This window comes from Crocodylus porosus, unplaced genomic scaffold, assembly GCF_001723895.1.
Source record: "Crocodylus porosus isolate Cpor-Errol unplaced genomic scaffold, CroPor_comp1, whole genome shotgun sequence".
Taxonomy (NCBI): Eukaryota; Metazoa; Chordata; order Crocodylia; family Crocodylidae; genus Crocodylus; species Crocodylus porosus.
Genome location: NW_017728918.1, coordinates 80776851 through 80797632, shown reverse-complemented (window position 1 = coordinate 80797632; position 20782 = coordinate 80776851). Strand labels below are relative to the sequence as shown.

At 37.4% G+C, this 20782-nt stretch overlaps 1 protein-coding gene across 1 annotated transcript in view; it reads right to left on the bottom strand.

Moving 5' to 3' along the window:
- The window catches only part of GRIK2 (glutamate ionotropic receptor kainate type subunit 2), a 654323-nt gene that overhangs the window by 406127 nt on the left and 227414 nt on the right, over window positions 1-20782 (bottom strand). Inside the window, exons 4-6 of the mRNA XM_019537811.1 lie at window positions 11057-11238; window positions 4687-4740; window positions 663-836 (exon numbers count right to left, since the gene is read on the bottom strand). Coding sequence (XP_019393356.1) covers window positions 663-836; window positions 4687-4740; window positions 11057-11238 — 410 coding nt within the window. The remainder of the gene's footprint in view (window positions 1-662; window positions 837-4686; window positions 4741-11056; window positions 11239-20782) is intronic.

Sequence of the window (20782 nt, the reverse complement as noted above, 5' to 3'; positions counted from 1 at the left end):
AGTTGAATACAACCATGTTAATTGTAAAAAAAGGAAAACTGGTTACAAGGCTGTAAAATATTGTTATGAAAAAGAGAATGATCACTTCTTATCCCATGTCCATCCTTAAGATACAACAAAAAGTTGGCTTAATGTGAAGTAAAGGCTTAAGAGCATCATTTCTAATTTCTAAGCTAGAGATAATTAAGAAATTAAATAGATTTCTTAAGGAGGTTGTACAATGCTCATAATGAGGTTTTAGAAACAGTTCAGATTAATATTTCTCAGACATTCTCTAAACAGACTTCCTTCAGAACAGATTTTTGGACTAGATGCCCCATCCAGCCTTTTATTCCCATTACTTCTCCAAGATCTTGCTAAATTATTCCCCCTTAAGTGAAATTAAAGTAAAAAGTACAGGCCAAGATACACAGAAAGGTACCTCCTTTTTAGATATCTGCATGCAAGCAAGTAAATATAAATGTTATTGTTTGAGATAAAGGTAGTAGGATCATCTGAGACTCAACTATGGTTTAAATCTATACATTATTAACACAACTATTTACGGGTAAATAACATTTGGTTTTCTTCTATATCCCTAGAGCTACTGAACAACAGGACGACAGGTAAGGTTTTGTGATTAAAAATGCAGACACAAACTAATCTTAAATTGGTATTCATACCGTCATAAATCCATCCAGCAAACCTGAATCGGGTTTTGGAGGTGCTTGTAGTCTTTCCATTGACCATTTTTCAATGATGGAGGCCACCTGGCTATTTTCTGTGTTTAAGATTCTGAATCCAGTCATGTTAACACCACTATACCGGTAGGGTTCCACATCAAGAGCAAAAAGATCCTGAAAGACATATTCCTTAGATAAATGCTTTGCCAATACTTAATTCAATTGTTTAACCATCTCTCCAGAAACTAGTGCTAAAACATCCATATCAGCATACATGCACATTGTACGATATGTTCCATTTATAGTTTAGGGTTCTATTTCCTATTTTACTCCATATGGGAGTTACTTAGAACATACTAAGAGAAGGACATATTCCACAGCCATTAAAAAAGCAAAAGTTAAGTCCAAATGCTGAACTGTATTGCCTATTATATTGGTTACAAATATTCTACAAAGTTTAATCACATTTTAAAATTATTTCCAAATTTAATGATCTCTTTTTATGGTTGCTAGATATGGTTTTAAAAAATGATAAAAGAAAAGAAAATGACAGATTCTCTTCATTCTCCTCAAACTATTTTTTGAGGTTAAGTGTTACCCACATCTCCAACTTTTATCTTGCTCTAGGACCTGTAACATGTTTCACGTTATTGAGATACAGAGTAACTGGTAGACAACTAGTCTCTTTAGTCATAAAAAGGGAACAAATTTAAAAGTTCATTAGGAAGGTTAAACATTTTCAGCTGAATTGCACAGAAGTGCTTACACTCTATTTTTTCACATATTCTGATACCAGTTCATTTATGGACTGTATTTAACTATGATAATATTTATAACCAAGATATATTTAGACTTAAAAAATTATAAGATAAGCACTGCTAGAGAATGCGTCTTTTGGGGGGGGTTGGTGCTGGGTTATTGCATTAGTTTTAAGTTTTCTTTTTTTTTAAAAAGTAAGAAATTTAAGATTAACCTATTTCAATATTATGGTCCCAATTTTTCAGTTTGAACTTCAGAATAGCCTGCAGGTAAAATATTATGTCCAGAACTCTACATTAAGGCATCCTAATGCACAATCAGGGCTTAAATATGAAAACATGTAAAAGGAATTTTATGAAAAAAAGATGTTTCTTTAATGACTCAGTGGGCACACCTTGAACAAGCATGAAAAGCTTTAATACAATACAGTAATAGTACTTTTGCAACAAAACCATCTTTCTATGATTTAGTAATGTGTTGTCTCCCTACATATACTACATGATTTATTTTGTTAAATATAGCCTCATTATATGTTGTAAAATGACACTACTTATCTTTTAGCATCTTTCAGCACCTTTGATTTTTTAAATGTCAGTTTAATGTATTCTAGGTTTCTGTGAAGCGAGAAGGCTAATATTGCTGAAAACATTTATTTACTTATTGCAAGGAAAGCTAAGAAATAGCCACACTCTAAAAAAACAGTGCTTATTGTTCATACGAGAACTTTAAAATAATCTCAAACCACATAACTGTCCCTATTCTAGTTAGGAATTATGGCACTATTTGCCATATAGAATCTAAGATGTTCTGAATTTGTTTGCTATATAACATCTATTTACAAAAATCCATATTTGTGTCCTTATTGTAAAGACACTATACACTCTAGCACTGGAAAAATAATTGAAAGAAATGAGAAACTAGCTACTTTCTTTCAGAATTTCTTTCCTGTTAAATTTCAGTGTGTTCAAACATCTCCATAAATATAAGAGATAGATAGACAGATGAATGATGTCTCATCACTAATTGTTTAATCTAAACACATCCATGTTTACACAAAAGTGTAACAAATACACACAACAGCTCAGTATATTAATAACCTAGTGCATTAGAACCCTGAATCATTGAGAAATATGGTTCCAGAGACTGCTCTACCCAGTGACTGCACATTTTATTTGACAGGATTTTTACTGTGTCAGGCAAATTACTACTAATAAATCAAAATATTTTAAACTTAGATGCAAGCTACAGATGCTGTATTGCAGCATCAAAATTCATTGTCTAGTGGTGGATACCAAATTATTGTTCTTCCTGTCCGAATCAATCTGATCCCTGGCTCTTCTGTACAAATCAAGTGTTCACATCAGAAAATGGAAATACTGAAGGTAAATTACTCAAAGCACTGATTCTTACCAGTAAATCAAATGAAAATATAAAAAGAGAATGGAGACCTCTGAAACCAGGTGTTATGTTAGACAGACTGAAGAGGGGACTTTTACTACATACATTCCTAATATCTTTGATGTCCACAAAAGTAGTACCGTTTGCATTTCCAAAAGAAGAGGGACTCTAAATAGGACATTAGGTTTTTACCTATCTAAAAACATTCAGAATTAAGAGTTATTTTGCTAACCATTCAATACTCAGGCTGTGATAATGCAGCTGTTCCTAGTGTTTTAATAACCTCTATTCTAAGGCTGGGATGACTTGTTCATTGTAGCATAAAGGCTTCATTTCAGCAAGGTACTTAAGCACATATGTCATTTTAAGCACACAAGTAGTCCCACTAAAGTGGATCTACTCAGATATTTAAAAATGACAAATATCCAAACAGCCTAGCTAAATCACAGCCTCAGTGTATCCATTTTGATACAATAAGAGCAAGATAAAAGTTTTTTGACAACATGTATTTCTCAGAGTGAGACTTGAAAAATAATTTTTAACTTCCTCGCTAGTAAGACCCTCACGTATTGCTAGGAAGACATAGAAATGTAGAGCTGATTAAAGAGTTCACTGTGAATACTCAATCACATCTGAAATCATAGTTAAGTTTAAAGTATGTCCATTTCTGAAATGTACTAACATAATGAACAATGACTGTTCCCATATTCATCAAACTGATGTTTAGAGCTGGTTAGCAATGTTAGTCTGAAGGCAGACTGAAGATAGGGCAGTGTGGCAACTTAAGGCCCCTCTGCACATGCAGGTAAAGGTGCAACAGGATCTAGTGCAAGATCTCACAATTATGCCTCCTGCCATGCATGTGTGGATCATGCATTAGATCCCACTTTGCCTTATTGCTGGTGCAGGAGAAGCCCAATCCTGCCCTCCATCTCTCACCTGCACTGGCAATAAGCAAATTCCCATGGCTGGGAGCACCCTCAGGTGAGGAGTTTCCATCTGTGAGGGCACCCTATGCACCCCTGGGCCTGGGAGATCATTACTGCTTTGGTCTCCCAGCCCTGGGTTTGCATGAAGCCCCAGGTCTGGGAAGATCACAGCTGCCATGGTCTTAAGGTCTGGGAAGATCACAGCTGCCATGGTCTTAAAGCCCCAGGCATGTCTGTAGTACTCCTGGGGCTTGGAAATGGCAGGCATGGCCCATGGTTACTGGGACCCAGCTGCATCCCAGAACCAGGAGGTAAACTGCTGGGCCCAGTGTTTGCAGCTCCAGGACTATGGGTCCCAGGCATAGATGCTATAAATAGACAGATGTTTGTATTGTATATAAAATTCTGAAGGTTTTCATTCCTACAGAGCTGATGACTTACATAAAAGGAAAGACACAATGTTACATGGCATATATAATTACCATCCCATAGATCATTTTACATTGTGAGTTTCAAATATTCACAGCAAATTATTTAGGAATGATCTTCAAACCAATTTTTTTTTTTTTTTGCTAAAAAATAAGCAGGTAACTTATAATCTTTTATAATCTGTAAATGAACACATGAGAAAAATATTAATTATTTGTGGAGTAAATTATTCATTATTAATTATACTGTCAGCTCTTCTTACACAGTTAAAAACAGCACTGGTATTAAAATAAGTAGTTCTGAGGTCTATCAGTTTCCAGGATATAATGCTGAACATTAATTAAACCATCCTCATGAGTTTTCTTTGAAATGTAACAAAACTTGATGGAGAAAATATCCCATTTTCATACCAACATCCCAAGAGAGCTCTTTAACATTGTCAAGTAATGTAATTAAGAAAGCTAAGGCCTTTGTTATATGTCTTCAGAATGTTTTTATAAGCTACTTACCAGTGTGGTAAAGATATAATGATAGTATTCTGTCATCATTCCCATAGCTAAAGCCTGAAAAAATAAACAAAATATGAATATTACTGAGGTCACATAACACATTTTTATCACACGTATATGGCAAAAGAAAAGCAGTAGTAGAAAACTACAGGGATCAATCAGACTATAGGGTTGGAATTGCACTAAAATCAGGTCAAGCAAATCATTCCTTAGCAGTTAGACCAGATTACTGACTATTAAAGGAATTTATGAAGCAGATCTTCAGGCAGAAAGAACGTTATTAAAATGTTTGGAGCAGTAAAAGTGAAAGAGGCTAATACTTTTACATATTATTGGGTATATTAAGTTGCCAGAGGCATTGTATGTGATACATCGCTAGGCTCTTGAGATGAAGACAGTAGGTCACCCATGTTTCACATCCATAGAGGAGAGAGGGGATGAGGGCTGCACTGTAGATCTGGATTTTCATGTCTTTTCACAGATTGTGATGAATAAAAAGACATGCCAAAGCCATTTCCCAAAGGAAGCACTTGAGCACCAGATCCTGTGCTGGATCTCCTCATCAATGTTCACACTTTGAAAGAAGTGGCTACTGAAGTACGAGAAGTGCTCAGCTACCTCCAAGGAAGGAGGGTAATTTGAGTGTGTGTGAGTGTGGGGTGGGGGGGTCACATTCATGGCCTGGGACAGGCTGATAGAGCACTTTATTCTTCTTGATTATATGAGACAGGCCCACATTTTGACAGGTTTCTCTGAAGAGATTGAGTATCATCTGGAGGGTTTTTTTCAGGGTGTGCAACGATGGTGCATGGATGGTGCAAGGATGGTGCACTTGCCAACCTATTGAAGGTCTAGAATGATTATTTTGTGTACTTTGGTCTTTGAGAAAAATATCCCAGATTGAAGAGCCCTCCATCCATTAAGTATTCAATGTTAATTCCAAAAGGAAAGAGGTTCTTAATAAGAACCAGGATGACTGTCAAATAAATGGTGATCAGAGTTGGGGCAATGAGGCACCTTTGCTTGTGACCCCAGTTCAGATGACTAATGGATCTGTCTCCAATCTACTACACAGAATAGTCACAATCATTTGATGGTAAAGCCTCAGGACCTTGATGTACTTTTCAAGGACATCCAAATCAGCCCAGTACTTTCTACAAGGTTTTGTGACTGATGGAATCAAAAGGCTTAGTAAGATCAATGAAGACCATATACAGGCCCTGATGTTGTTCCTGGCGGGCAACAAAGGTCATGTCAATTGCCTCAAAGAACAGTTTGAAACCACAATGAGATTCTGACAGGACTTCCTCAGCACATGGTAGAAGACTGTTCAGGAGAATGTGGGAGAGGATTTTTCCTGCTGTGAAAAGGAGGGTGATACCTCAATAGGTTTCCTATATAAAACATATCTCCTTTCTTGAAGATGGTCATAATGTTGGCATTTCTCAGGTTCCCAGGAATCTCTTTGTTGATCCAAATTCATAGAATAAATTCATGAAGTCTCAGTTCTAGTTCCTTGTTACAGGCCTTGTAGATTTCAGTAGATATGCCATCTGGTCCAGTAGCCTTGTTGTTCTTGGTTTCCTGGATGGCACGCCAGATTTCTTCCAGGGTAGGAGGGTTGGCAAGTGAGTCCCTTTCAGGGTGCTGGGAGGTGGACTCAGTGGTGGAATCTATCACAGTCAACTCATGTGCTTCTTCCATTTAGCTTTTATAGCTTCATTGTCTTTGAGGAGTACTGAGCCATCCTACAAATGCAAGGAAATAGAATGATGGGAAGTTGCGCTATAAATGGTTTTGTCTTCTGTAAAAAACCACACATCATGTTTGTCAGCATAAATCTGGGTATCCTTGGCTTTATCTTGCCACCACTGATTGTTGATGTCCCAGATCCTCCTATGAGCTTCAGCTTTGAGAAGTTGATATGTTTCCTTCTGCTGAGATGAGCTGAGCTCTTGTCTTCTGCTCAAAGAGGGCTTGCATCTCAGAGTCACTTTCATTGACCCACTGTTTTTGTTCATAGGTGGTACAGTCAATGGCTTCAGCATAGGCGAGAAGGACAGCAGTTTTAAACCCCTTCCAGGGTTCCTCAACGTTGTCTTCATTTGGGTGCAGGGCAGACAGCTTTTCATGGAGGGTACTGTTGGCATTCCTTGCAGACCTTATGGTCTTGAAGAGGTTTGGTATTGAGAGTCTTTCACATTGCTTTTCACTGTTTTTGGTGTTCTGGAGCAAGGCAGATGTTCATAACAGATCTCACAAGACAGTGTTCTGTCCAGCAATCATAGGTTCCTCACATGACTCTCATGATATGGACATCCATTCAGTTACAGGGTCTACCAATAACATAGTTGAGGAAGTACCAATACTTAGAGTGATGGTGTCTCCAGGTGGCCTTGTATTCGTCTCTGTCTGAAGATGGTGGTCAGGATGACAAAAACATTATCCACACATTTGCTCAGGAGAAGGATGCCATTGGAGTTGGCTTTTGCTAGTTTTTCCTTTTCAATGGTGCCATTCCAGAATTCCAGGTCCCATCCAACTCTGACATTGAATTCACCAAGGAGAATGATCAGACAGGGGTGGAGAAGGATTACACTTCAAGATTTAAATGTCTTAACATCATTTAAGCATCACTTAGTGCCCAGTCTTCCACATTGCAGGAAAATGGGATAATAAGAATAGAGCTCTCTCTTCCTAATTTTCTATCTTCCTGAATTTTCCTAATTTTCTGTCTTCCTGATAAGTGAATTTTATTCTGCTTCCATCTTCTACAAACCCTCATTCAGATTTCTCTTCACTTACCTCTCTGAGGCTACACAATTTCTATTGGCTTTCTGGTTTGCTTTCCTCAGCTTTCTTGACTCCTGTTCTATAGTCCGTCTTCCTTGCCGTACTTTTTGCATACACTGACCTCTTTCCTAATGCTTCTGTAATCATTTTTTTAAATCTAACTACCTGCCTGTATTGACGCTGCCCATCACATTCATTCCCTAGCCGAAACAGCTAGTTCATCTTCTGCTCCCCATATTTCTCTCATCTCTGCACCCACAGCTTAACTTTTGATCATTCCAAGCAATTCTCTGTCCAAATCAATCCTCTTCTCTTTCCTTGGCTTCTTGGTAAATTCAAGATGCCTCAGAACATTTACCCTATTATGTAATGCAAGTCACTCCCTCAACTCCCAACAAAAATAATTTTTGGTCTATGTCCAATTTATCTGTATAGTTTTGCCTCTGTTGCCAAAAGACTTAGGCTTAAGAGCTGCTTCCTTCCTGCCCAAGACTGATTGTGTATGAGGAATGAAGCAAACATTTAGCAGGTGCTACCCTGCCCAAATGCAGGCAGAGTCAATAGAAATTCTAAACTGCTCCCAGACGCCTTGCACAGTCCTTGAAGTGAGGATTTTCCTTTTCCTTTGCTCCTTTCCCAGTGAGGACTTATTCAAAGAAGCACACTCTCCCTCTTATCCTGGCTCCAGCAGCTAGTGGGGTTGCTGCTTAATAGAACAGAACTCCCTGCTCATACAGGAAAGCAGCATTTGAGTCCTCCAGACAATGCACAGAAGAGTGGTGAAAAGAAATAGAGAAGTGATGCTTCTACTGAATTCCTGCAGAAGTGAGTCTGGGAACCAAACTTTATTGTCACAGTCCAAGCTGATTTTACTTGACTGATACCTGGCAAGTTTTTCTTTAGAAAAAAATATCTCTCTTCTGTAATGGACCTAACTGCATTAGGTATTCAGACATTGAGACATAACAAACATCCAGACCCAAAATGATATTATTACAGACAGTTTTCAAAGCACAGGCTCACTTTCAGCTAAAGTACCAAGGTCAGACTCAACTGTTTAAAGCATGACAATGCATTAAGAGAATGGCTTCACCTGTCTTATTCCTTAATTATCAAGATTGAACAAAATGGAAAACTCAAAAAAGGCAGATTTTGAAATGATAAAAACAAACTCTTGTGAAAAAGTCCCTATTTCTCCTTCCTATCAGATTCACTCTTTCATGAATTGACATAGTTTACTTAAACCATTTAAAATTTGTAACATCTAAGCAGTTTGAATATTAATCCTGGGAATTTTACACATTATTAATCTTCTAATTTTCTCCTCTAATAAATTAGGAAGAAGATTAGGAAATAATAGAATATTCACCTCCTACTATGTAAATGCAAGAACAGTTTTTGGGAGGAACATGGGAGAGAAAGAGTGGAAAGGGGAACCTGGATATGTTTAACATTTTGTTCCCTCCAGCACATATTTGTTTTTGCTGATGCTGGATACTATGAAAAGCCCAGTTTGCTTTTCACCTAAGTACTATTAGGTGCATTATAAATAATGCAGCTTGATGGATTTATTGTTAAAGTTATTGGCTGTCAACACCATTAATACATATTTTGCACCTACATTTTAAGGTGTTTGAATAATTAAACATGCATTCAGTGATTTTTATGAGACTGCTAATATAAGACTGGCTTGTACATAGACAAGAATATGAACAAACATGCTCTTTTCAATGGTGGAAGAAAATGTAAAATTATTGTGAACACACAAAAAGTATTTGAGTAAATTCAAGATAAAAAGATTTTTGTGTACGTGAGAGAGCGAGGGACAGAGAAAACATAATTAGCACTTAGCACTGGTGAGTTATAATGCATTAAGAACATAACAAGTGCCATAATGGGTCAGACCAATAGTCCATGTAGTCTAGCATTTTGCTTTCCAATGGTGAGTCCAGCATTCTGATCTCCAACAGTGGCAGACACGGATGTTATAGATGTATATCATTGAACTGGATCTCTCTAGAGTGATCCCCTATTCGATATCCTCCCTGACACCCACCATTATTGGTTAACAGATGCCTGAAGAAACACCTCCAATCATTCTGTTCAATAGCCAGTAATTATCTATCATCCAGGTATTTATTTAGTCCCTTTCTGAGCACGGCTATGATATCTGCCTCCCCCACCTCCTGTGGCAATGAATTCCACAAATTAACTATGTGTCGCATAAAAGAAATACTTACTCTTGTTAGTGTTAAGCCTATCACCTACTAGTTTCAGTAGGTGCTCCCTAGTTCTAGTAATATCATAGTGTCTTTAAATGTGAGAGTTCTTAGCTGATGACTAAAAAACTACCCTAAATACACAGAATTTGTATTGGTGTCCAGAAAAATGCAATCAGTCTATTAAAATGACTGGTGTAAAAATAAAGGTGCATTAATACTGTTATTAAAATAGCATATTAGTAGTATATGTTTTGTCCTTTTTGTTTCAATTATCTTTTCAAACCCAATTATTACTTCAAATTCATTAATATGAACAAGCTAATAATATTACCACATTTTCCTTCTAATAGTGATGTCTCACCACCAAGCGCAGCTCAGTTAAACTAGGTGTGAGAAGAAGCACCACTGAGGTAATGAATTCCTCATTCACTGAAGATACAGAATGATAATGAAGTCACTACTGCACTACATTCACTGAAGATACTACTGCACTGTTAGGACTACAACCACCCTTCAGCGCACAGCCCCACCAATCAAAAGGAGTGGGTAGTTGATACCACCAATCATATTACTATCTATTTCTCAGCCTTCTCCTTGGAGTACCATTGGTGGTATTGGTCCCAATGGCCAGTAGACAGTGAAAAAAACATGGGCAAATTCTTTGGGTTCTGCACCCCCATCCTCTTCTACATGGATACAGTGGAAATGAAGCAATTTGACTCTGTTTGGTGCCCTTTGCATTCATAGCTAAAAGGCACAGAAAATTTGCCCCTAGGAAAACATTTAAGGGGAATTAACAATATGAGCAATTTTCTTAGTGGAACATATTTTTGTGCTTATCTTGTATGGAAAAGTGATGCTTATTTGACAAACATACACTGGTGGCTTGTCAATTCACTATGTCTTCTATTATTTAAACGTGTTATTGGAAATCTTCTTGTTATATATGAAATATAGTAAAATTAGAAATCATAGTTAAAAATTGTTCATTTGCAAAATAACACCAAATAAATATTTGAAATTTCTGTTCAAGTTCCAATGCATGATTGTAGAATCAATAGTGCATTCATCCTTAGATAATATCAAATGCGTTTCCCTAGATACAAAAGTATGTTGGAAAATAGATTTGTCTCCTTATACAAAGATGAATATAATTCCTACAAAAATGAAAAGAAAGCTGCTTTCATGAAAGTTTCATATCAAAGTATCTCAAGAGGGTTTTGTCAATTTTCCACAAAGTCCTCAGAAACACTGACATACAATCCCTAAACTGTTAAAGTTCATCAAGACTGAGTGTTCCTTTTATTTATTAGGGATGAAGAAGATTAGGCCATCTGAAGTGAGGTGTTGATTACCTGTTTTAAAATGCCTGCTGCCATCTCATGACTGCAGTCAAAGATTACATGGAACTCCTTGCCTCTTTTCATCTCCTTTAGTAAAGGCTTTGCATCCTTTGTGTCAGCTGGCAACTGCCGGATTTTTAGTCTCAGGTTGTATCGCGATGGAGCCTTGATGAGCTCTTGTAATCGAATAAGGCCTTAAAGAATATACAAAGGACAGAGGAAAGGAAAATTATCAAAACAAGAATGTGATCTTGCAAAAAGAGAAGCTTATTAGAGTATTTGCAATTTCCTGAATTTCATTCTCTCCTCATGCATATATGCTACAGTGAAGATATGGAAATCTGCACTTTTTATGTACTCCCAGTGCTTTCTTGTCATACTTCTTTCTTCTTCTTTAATATTAATAGACACTAAGCAGGCCTGAGTTAGGATTACCTTCAGGGATGCGGACAAATCTTCCTTTTGCATTATCATGGAGCTATGACTTTCCACTCTAAAGTATATATATAATTATTCTAATTCAATTAAAGCAACATCCCAGACTAATAGTTTGTAATCAGACTACTCTTCTCATGACTAATCTATCAGGTTTATATACACAGTTTCAGTTCATTACAGCACTGTGGAACATTCTCACAAAATCCACATCAGACTACTAACCGAGTTAATTTCTCTTCTTTAATTATACAATTAAGGAAACACATTTAAGCAGCACGAAAGGCACCAAAATGGACTATTCAATAAACACTTGACTCCTGCTGTTTCATTCTTCTTTTATATTCTATAAAACATTTTGGATTACTTTGTTTGTTTTTCCATTGGAATTACATGCATGGAAATTCCTCAAAAATCTTTTGGTTTACAGTAGTATGACAGTGCCACATGGTTTACAGACCGTTGGTCTGTGACCAATACTAAACATCACATTATTTCACATTATTGAAAATGACAGAGTAAAAATAGACCATCTCTAAAATAACAGTTCATTTCAATGTTAGCAAGAAAAATGTGCTCTTTCATGCAAACTTTAATCATGGCACGTATGTTGGGGCTAAGAATCTATTAAACCTGTATGTTTACATAGCCACTTGCCCAAAAATATTCATCTCATCTCAGATATGCAGTTTTGTCATGGGGAGGTGCTTAGCTTTCCCATTCTTTCAGACAACCACCTAATGTATCTAAAGAGAATGTAAGTACTGAGTTACCTACAGACTGTAATGAGAAATCTAAGAATGAGGGGGTTAACTTCCACCCCTCAGGCATTTGACTTGATTCTCTTCCACTATCTTGGGATCCAGATCATCTCAAGAAAGTGGAGCCACCTGCTTTTTGTCCAGTAGCCTATAATTAGTTGCGGTTCCTAGAAGTTTCCTAACATCCAGGCTATGGGCTAAGGTACTCTCTATCTCTTCTCTTGAAGTTGGATCACTGGACAAAAAATTATGCAAGAATCACAGGCAAAGGGAGTACCTAAATTGGAATATAATTCTGTAGATTAAAGAAAAGGACCCTCTCTTGGAAGGGACAGAGCCCTGTGTTCTGCTTCTTGCTCCCATCCCTGTTTATTAATTTTGCATGTAATAATCAATGAATAAAATGCATAAATATCTTTAGAAGTAGGAGTCAGAGCCTAGGGTTCTCTTCCAACCTGTAATCTCTTCACTGTGCTAGTCATGCTCCATCTAACTCATAGCCCAGCATGAACAGCATTTTTCTGGGAAAAAGAGATGCTAATTCAAACGCCCTCAGCTCCAGTGATACCTAGCACTCATTTCCCCCTCATTTCCTAGGCACGTGCCCTGGCCGCTAAGCTGCAGGCAAGGAGTCGTTCTCCCTTTCCTCTTCTAGGGCCTAAAACTGAAGTTCATGTTTAAAAAGTAGATGTATTAACAGTTTTGCAGGGTCTCAGTCAGAGTGGAAAACAATTGCACTTCAAGACTTAAATATCTTAATATCATTTAATTATCCCTTAGTACCCATCTATGCTTTGCCATCTAATGCTCAGAGTGATCTTGATGAAAACAGCCCTACCCATTTGCTCATGCTTTGCAGACGTCACATTAGAAAAAAAATGTAGTTACTTATAGGGACACACTTGGGATACACCTAGGACCAATATTATTCTTTTTCATGTTCATATATACATGCTATTCAGTGGCTACATGACATTTTTCATCCATACAGTGTGCAATATGGGACTGAGTATGTAGATGTGACTTTTATGGTGGCAATCCTGAAACCCATACAATGCAGTGTCAACAGGCCCTTTGAGGCCAAATGGGTGGAATAGGAAATGGGGCCTCATTGGCAGTGAAAGATATTGTGTGCCACTAATTTTCTATATAACATACTGGGGTTCCAACCCTTATCTCTCAAAGACAATAGGAAGAATTTATTACCTTTGATTTTAATCATAACATGGTGGAGGCCTCGGTAAAAGGTATCTCTGACAACTGATATTACTATCTTCCTTGCAACATATAAAATATGTATGAGGAAGGTATTTCGTTATTAGTCATTAAATTCTATATGCTATCATTTATCATCATCATGTGTATATTTGCATAATATGAAAAGGATAGTGTTTGCCTTAAACTAGCTAGGTATCATAGAATGGGAGAAAGTTATATTAAACTAATTTGATTTATGAAAAAAAATACAATTCTTTTACAGACCTGCAAATATTTTCTTTGAAAAACTGAAAGAAAATCTAATTTTTCCTGAAAATGCTCTATATTCCCTCTCAGGCATGGAGGACTAAACTAAACCTTTATACTTCGGATTCAAACTTGATTTGAACAGACCTTTTATCACCATGCCTTACTGTGCTATTTAAATGTATATAATAGCACTCCATGCTATGGTACTTTGCTGTGGAGTTTTTAAAATCTAAATAAGCAAGTATCGTTTCAGAGAAATCCACACCTGAGGGAGATGTCTATGTAAATATTATCTACTCTATGTAAGAGATAGAAGCAGTCCCTTCCTTTCAACCTTCTCCTTTCTCCTTCCTTCTCCCCACTCCCAACTCCATCTTTATTCCCCCACCTCTGAAAAAATTCACATTATGGAGTGTGAAGATGCACTATTTCATATTTTCTCCCTCTTTCTCAGTAGCTATTCAATGATTACTTAGAATAGGAAATACAGCCATACTACTTTTTCATGAATTCCTTCTGGAATTTCTATATTTGTGAGAAATTGAAATATAAAAAGCATCTGGGAGGTGCTGCAGCAAGGGATAGAGATCTGTGTATCAAGGCTTCTCTGGATCCATGATGCCAGGGCACAGAGTATGGTAGGCTCCAAGAGCCTACACAAACTAAAACAGATACAAGGGTTGTGAACAACTGCTCTTTGCTTCCTCCAGCTCTTCTGGAATTTTTAAAACTGGGAATTAGGAATATATCAAAAGAGGCCAGCCTATAGCACCGGAATTATTTGGCAAAAACTAAAAAAGGTGATTGTTACAGTTTTCCTCTCAATATTTCTATTCATTTCCTTCCAACAGCAAAGGTGATCTGCCTGAGCTCTGTATGTTATTTACTTCAAGAAGGTCTCTATATGATACTGTAGTCTTAACACATACATGCAACATTTAAATTGATGATGAATACACATTCATAATTAAATCCAAACTTCAAAGTTCCATTTTTTAAAATGACACAATATAACATTATGGAATAGTGATAGACTTATGATGTTCTAATTTCAGGCTATATCCATATTTCTATTGTAAACATTGTCTTTCAAGAACTGTGGCTCTCCCGTCATAAAAAAAAGGAAAAATAGCATTTTGAGGCTTTATTGATACAAAAGTTTTTAGTTGAAGTTCAATTTTAATAAAACTATATACATTTTGGTTTTCCTTTAGTAAGACATTTTTAAAAAATCATTTGGAAGGTTTTTATCTACTCAATAATTCAAAAATATTTTTGATTTTATCAATTAAACTTTGCAATTTGGCCTAAATACTGACTCACTTTACAAGGAAAGAACCCCCGTCAAACAAACAATGAAGACTTTGTGAAAACAACTATGCCTTCTGGCAGATTTTCCTGAGATTTTTTTTTAAACAAAATTCTATATATTCTATACACACATGAGACCAGCACTTCTGTATACAATATATCATGCATGGTTTAGCAAATAACCTTAGGCAGGAAATCAATGATGGACTGTGGAATCTTTCACCTATGAGCATTGTCCTATCTAGAAGCTTAAGCCAGAAGTTATCTAAGGTTGCCTGTACACATGCAGGGAGGCTGCTTTGATGTACAGTAATTAATTGAGTCTGATGGGAAATGCTAATTAGCACTCTCTAGCCAGCATCCATGTCTCATGCATAAGCGTCCTAGCACTTCAAAATGGTGGTGGAGGTGCTTTAACTAAAGTTCATCAAAAGAGCTTTATTTAAAGTGCCCCTGCTGCCATTTTGAAGTATGGGGACACTAATGCATGGGAGAATGTGGGCACTTTAATTAGAGTGGTTCTTGAAGCTAGTTTAATTAACGCACCCTCCTCTCCCCATTCCCCCGCATCCTCAGAATATGTGTAAAAACTCTCTAAAGGTCTAAAGCCCTTCATATATAACAGATGATTAGTTGCCTCTATGCAGTGTACCAGTGATCACAGCCCAATTCTTAGTTTCCACATCACAGAAACCCCACAGAAACCCCACTACATTCATTGACAGCCTTTCATTGGCAACCTAAAGGGCTAAATAGACATGGATTGAATTGAACTACTCTCATCATTAAGTCTCACCTTTACAGGGCAAGATACAGAGTAGAAAAAAAAGTGGTGCACATGACTTGTGGAAAACAGCAGAAATCAATTTACAGGATTTTTTAATATATTGAAATATACTTTTTTTTTAAAATGGTTTACTCAACAAACCGTGGTGACATCAGAATTTTTTTTGAAGAGGTGGCTTAATGGCTTTAGTGAAATCCTTTTCTTAACAATATAAAAAAATGAAATACATTTGTTTTTAAATTTGTTTATCTAACTGTATGTACATCTCATGTAAAGCAGCACCTGTCCTTTGCCATTGATGTTCCTTGGCAAATCCTTAAAATTTCAATTCTAAAACAGAAAATTTCCAGCATACTATGCGATCAGCCAAGCTATCCCAAACAGTAACCCATAACCCATAAAAAAGAACCAACTAAATATTTCCAAATTCTTCCCATTACACACAGCCAAAGATGACAAAGGACCTTGCTTCATCTCCTGAAGATCAAGGAACTTGGGAAATTTCAGAATAACAGGGAGGAACGAGGTTCAAAGCTGAAGGCCTCCTTTCATAACACTCCAATATATAACAGTTTATATAAAATACTGTATACTCCCACTTATGGCAGTATGATAGAAAGAGAGAAACCAACTTTTAGATAATGAGGTACCAGGCCATTTAGGCTTATATTAGTCAATGTTGACACCTTAAATTGTATCTGATACCTTATGAGCATCCACTACCACTAGATTGGCAATAAGATAAAGACGTTTTCTCTCTAGGATGCTGAGATATCCTACAGACAGACAGATGATTTTGCAGCATAATTTAGTTAAGAAAGTCTGAGGAATAAAGTTGAGAAAGAATACATTTGAGTAGAGTGCTGCCTTAAAAAAGGCTTGAAATGTAACCAAAGAAACTATTGCATAATTCCCTCATGCCCCTGCCAGCCCCTATCTGTCTACATTGTCAGTGAAGTAAATTTCTTTGTCATAGGATATTAGCCCCAACAGTACTGTCCTATGGCAAAGTTAATTCATTTACTGTGCCCTAATACCAGCACACATGTAGAATATGATGCTTTACTGCAGAGCTAATTAGTCAACTTCACAGTAAAATGCATGTGTAGATACACCCAGTAAAACAAACAGAAAGGATAGATGTATAGTAGCCAGCTTGAATGGTTCAACTTTGATGATGCTGCAGAACTTACTTCCAGAAAAGAGACTAAGCAACTTTACCCACCTCTAGTAAAAACTCACTGTTATGTGGAATCAGGCAGCAACTACAGTTAGGCAGGGTCTATGAGACCTCCCCAAGAACTGACAAATGATTTATGGAAACTTGTGTTTCCAAAATATATGGACAGCAAACTTGCTACTTCACAAAAAGTACTTCACCAAAAGACTAAAAAGCCACTACTAAAGAAGTTGAAAGTGGGCTGCCATGAATGCAATAAATATAGTCCTGTTCATAATATGGGTAGTGAAAGGAGCAATTCTGATCAGGTTCATGATGTCTGGAATAGCCAGAAAAAAAGTTTTAAGTTTTATTTGCAAAATAAGAAAAACTGCCCATAGGAAGGTAGTTCTATTAATTGTGAGTACTTGGGAGGGACGGGGAGGGGGCATAAAAGTACCGTTAGTGTAATTAGAGTTGAGATCCATGAAACTGATAGAGGTCAGAGGTCATTTCCAATAGTTTTTGGTCAGATCAGGGTAGTTAATTAATAATAATGGAAGTTCAGTGTGAAATAATGTCTGTGAAATGCACAGGAATGGGAGATGCTACCTTAAATTTAACAGGTATCAGACCAGACATACCGAAAAAGCTGAGGAATGGGGAATTCAAAATTGAATAATCGCATGCATTGGTCTTAAAATGTGACTGACTTTGAATCGTGAACAAAAAGAGAAAAATAGGTTTGCAAGCTAGACATCTGGAATTCAAATGCAAAGTCTAGATAGTTAAGGTATCAGGTTAGCTAATAATCAATTTGGGTTTCATTGTCTAACAAATTCCAGGAAATTCAGTTCATTGAACTCCCTTTAAAGACATAGCCTGCATGAAGATAGATATAGATATAGATGATATAGATATAGGTATTTGTAGACTGTTGACTTGCAGTGAATAAGTTGTTTTACCTTTATGGGCAGAAATCACAATAATACGCAGATGCTTACCTGCAAAGGAAGGAGTGCTTCAGACTTGCTTTAAGATTAAGGGTCTCAGGAGAAGTTTAGCTACTTATCTTCTTGTCGACCTGAACATTTCAGATAAGCAGCAGACAGTGAAAAGGTAACCTTAGCTGCAAAAAGTAAGGCAGTTAATCTAGGAAATGCTGGGGGAAAGTAAGCTTCCAGTTTCATTTGGTCTTTTCTGTCACAGTGATATGCATTTAAATGAAGACCAGCAGAGAGATCTGAGACACATTTCTGGTTAGAAATCAAGAGTTGTTCTGCTGATCCAGCAAAACTATCTGTTCAACTTGAGTAGTCCAGCACAAGATTGATGCTGGGGGAAGCCGGCCCATTAAACAGCCACTACACTATTCAAAGAAGACAGGAAAGGCATTACAAGCCATTGAGGAAATGTACCACAAATATAGCTGGGTAACTATTTTTTTTCCAGGAAAGATTTTATTCACTTAAAAACATAGTAGCCTCCATTTTTCCAACAGCCTACTGATTAGCGCACTCACAGAATATGAAAGATTAGGTTCAATTCCCTTTGCAGCCTAAGCAAGATTCAAAACAACATCATCTACACAACCAGCTGGTTTCTGGATAAAAGGGAGACTACACATCCTCTGGCATTCTGTTAATCTAGTTTCAAAACATTTCTTTTCCAGAAGGAGCTACAATTTTTTTTTTGGAGAATAAAGTATAAGATATTTGGGGGTTGGCTGTTTCCATCTTTCCTGTTGGAGCTTTTAAAAAAATATATAAGTATATAAATATTTATTGGGCCAGGGATTTAAACTTGTGGCCCCTCTCTCAGGCATTCCCCATAACAACTGGGCTAAAGACCTGTTCTTTCTCTCCCTTTTATGAATACTCAAATATGTTATGCCAAATGGAACAGCTTTAATGTACCCCAGAATACTTTGCAGTCTGTTGATTAGAAAACTCTCCTGTAAGTTTTAAAAATAATTGGGCAGAGGTAATTCTACCCATATCTGCTGATCTGGCAGTTTGTTTAATCCAGCCTCCACCTCCCCCGAAAGAAAAAAAGAAAAAAAAATTGAGTCAGAAATTTTAAAATGAATTCACAAACAGTTATTTAACTGCTGAAACTCCCTTTTTTCTTGACAAAAATGTGTCATCTCATGTACTCCCAGCTATTCCTTCCCACCAAAAAAGACACTCAAAATAGAAGATGATAAGTCATCAAATACTTTATTGAAGAGCCAACAGAAAGAAAAAGGAAAACATGTTTTCTCTTTTGTTGTAGAGTAGGACACAGACTGATGGCTTGAAGATGCAGCAAAGTAAGTATGGATCAGCTATCAGGAAAACCTTCTTCACTGTTTGAACAATGAGGCAGTGGAACAGATTGTGTAGGGAAGTTATGGACTCTCCATCATTAGAGGTGTTCAAGAAGAGGTGGGACAGGCATTGGCCACAGATGATCTAGGCACAGCTATTCTGGGTATCACCCATACTTCTGAACTTTGCTGGTTGCCACAAGGGGCAGGATGGAGTTTAGTTTTTTGTTTTTTTAAAGCCTTCCTCAGAAGCACTGGGTATTGGCAGCAGTCAAAGCTGGGGATTATTATTGAGGTGTGCCTATAATTAAAACAGGAGGTTTCTGGCTAGAGAGTGTTGCCCCTCTGCTTAGGGTCAGACTGATTGACATACTTGGGGTTAGGAAGGAATTTCACCCCATGGTCAGATTAATATGGAAAGTACATTTTTTCCTTCCTCTGTAGCAGAGAGCATGGCCCTCTTCCTTGGATCTCTTGAGAATATTTTAACAACCTTTGCAGCAGCAGGACATTAGTCACCATGGTCTCCCTGCTTTACCTGTGGCAGATTAGGGTGTTATGTCTGGTTGTGTCAGGGTTGTCTATAGTTTTGCTAAAACTGTTGAAAAGGATAGTTTGGATAGGAATGATCCTGCTTCAGACAAGGGGTTGGACTAGATAACCTATGGAGGTCCCGTCCAACCTTACTTCTCAATGACTCTATGATAAGGGCATAACTGAACTTTCCACTAGTCCATAAGCTTCACTTACATTTCTATTTTATTAAAAAAATAAGAAGGATGAAACAAATAAAGTTAAAAAAAATGAAAAGAGGTACCCTACATTAGGTATACAACTAACAAGAGTGAAATTTACAGTAATAGGAAACTGAGACTGGAAAGTTGGCTAATACTCTAGGCTATTGGTTCTCAACATTTTCAGAGTTATGGCACCCCTCCAACACTTTGAGTGTGGCAGCACTCCCAGTTGAGAACTACTGGTGCTGTGGAGCATGGGAGGGGTAGAGGGCCCAATCCAGGCCCATTGGGATTGGGCAGGGGGGAAGGAAGCAGGTGGGTTGTTTATACCAAGGTTTAACCTAGAGTGGCTACACCTTAGTGTAACATGAGGTGGGGAGGATGGATTAGAAATAATCCTGCCCTGGGTAGTGTAACTTGAAACTGCATAACAAGTGCTTAAAACTAGTTTCTGGTGTTATTGTCTAGACAATCCAGGTGTTAAAAGCTCCAGGAGTTGCCTAAAATTAACATATAACAAGGCCCCTTAGACATTTACAAATATTTAGTGTATTTCAGTGCAGAGGCAGAAAAAGATCTTGGAGTCATCACTGATGCCAAGATGAACATGGGCCAGCAGTGTGGGGATGCAGTCAGGAAGGCCAACTGCATCTTGGCATGCATCCACAGATGCATCTCCAGCAGGTCCAAGGAGGTGATCCTCCCCCTCTATGCGGCACTGGTCAGGCCGCAGCTGGAGTACTGCGTCCAGTTCTGGGCGCCACACTTCAAGA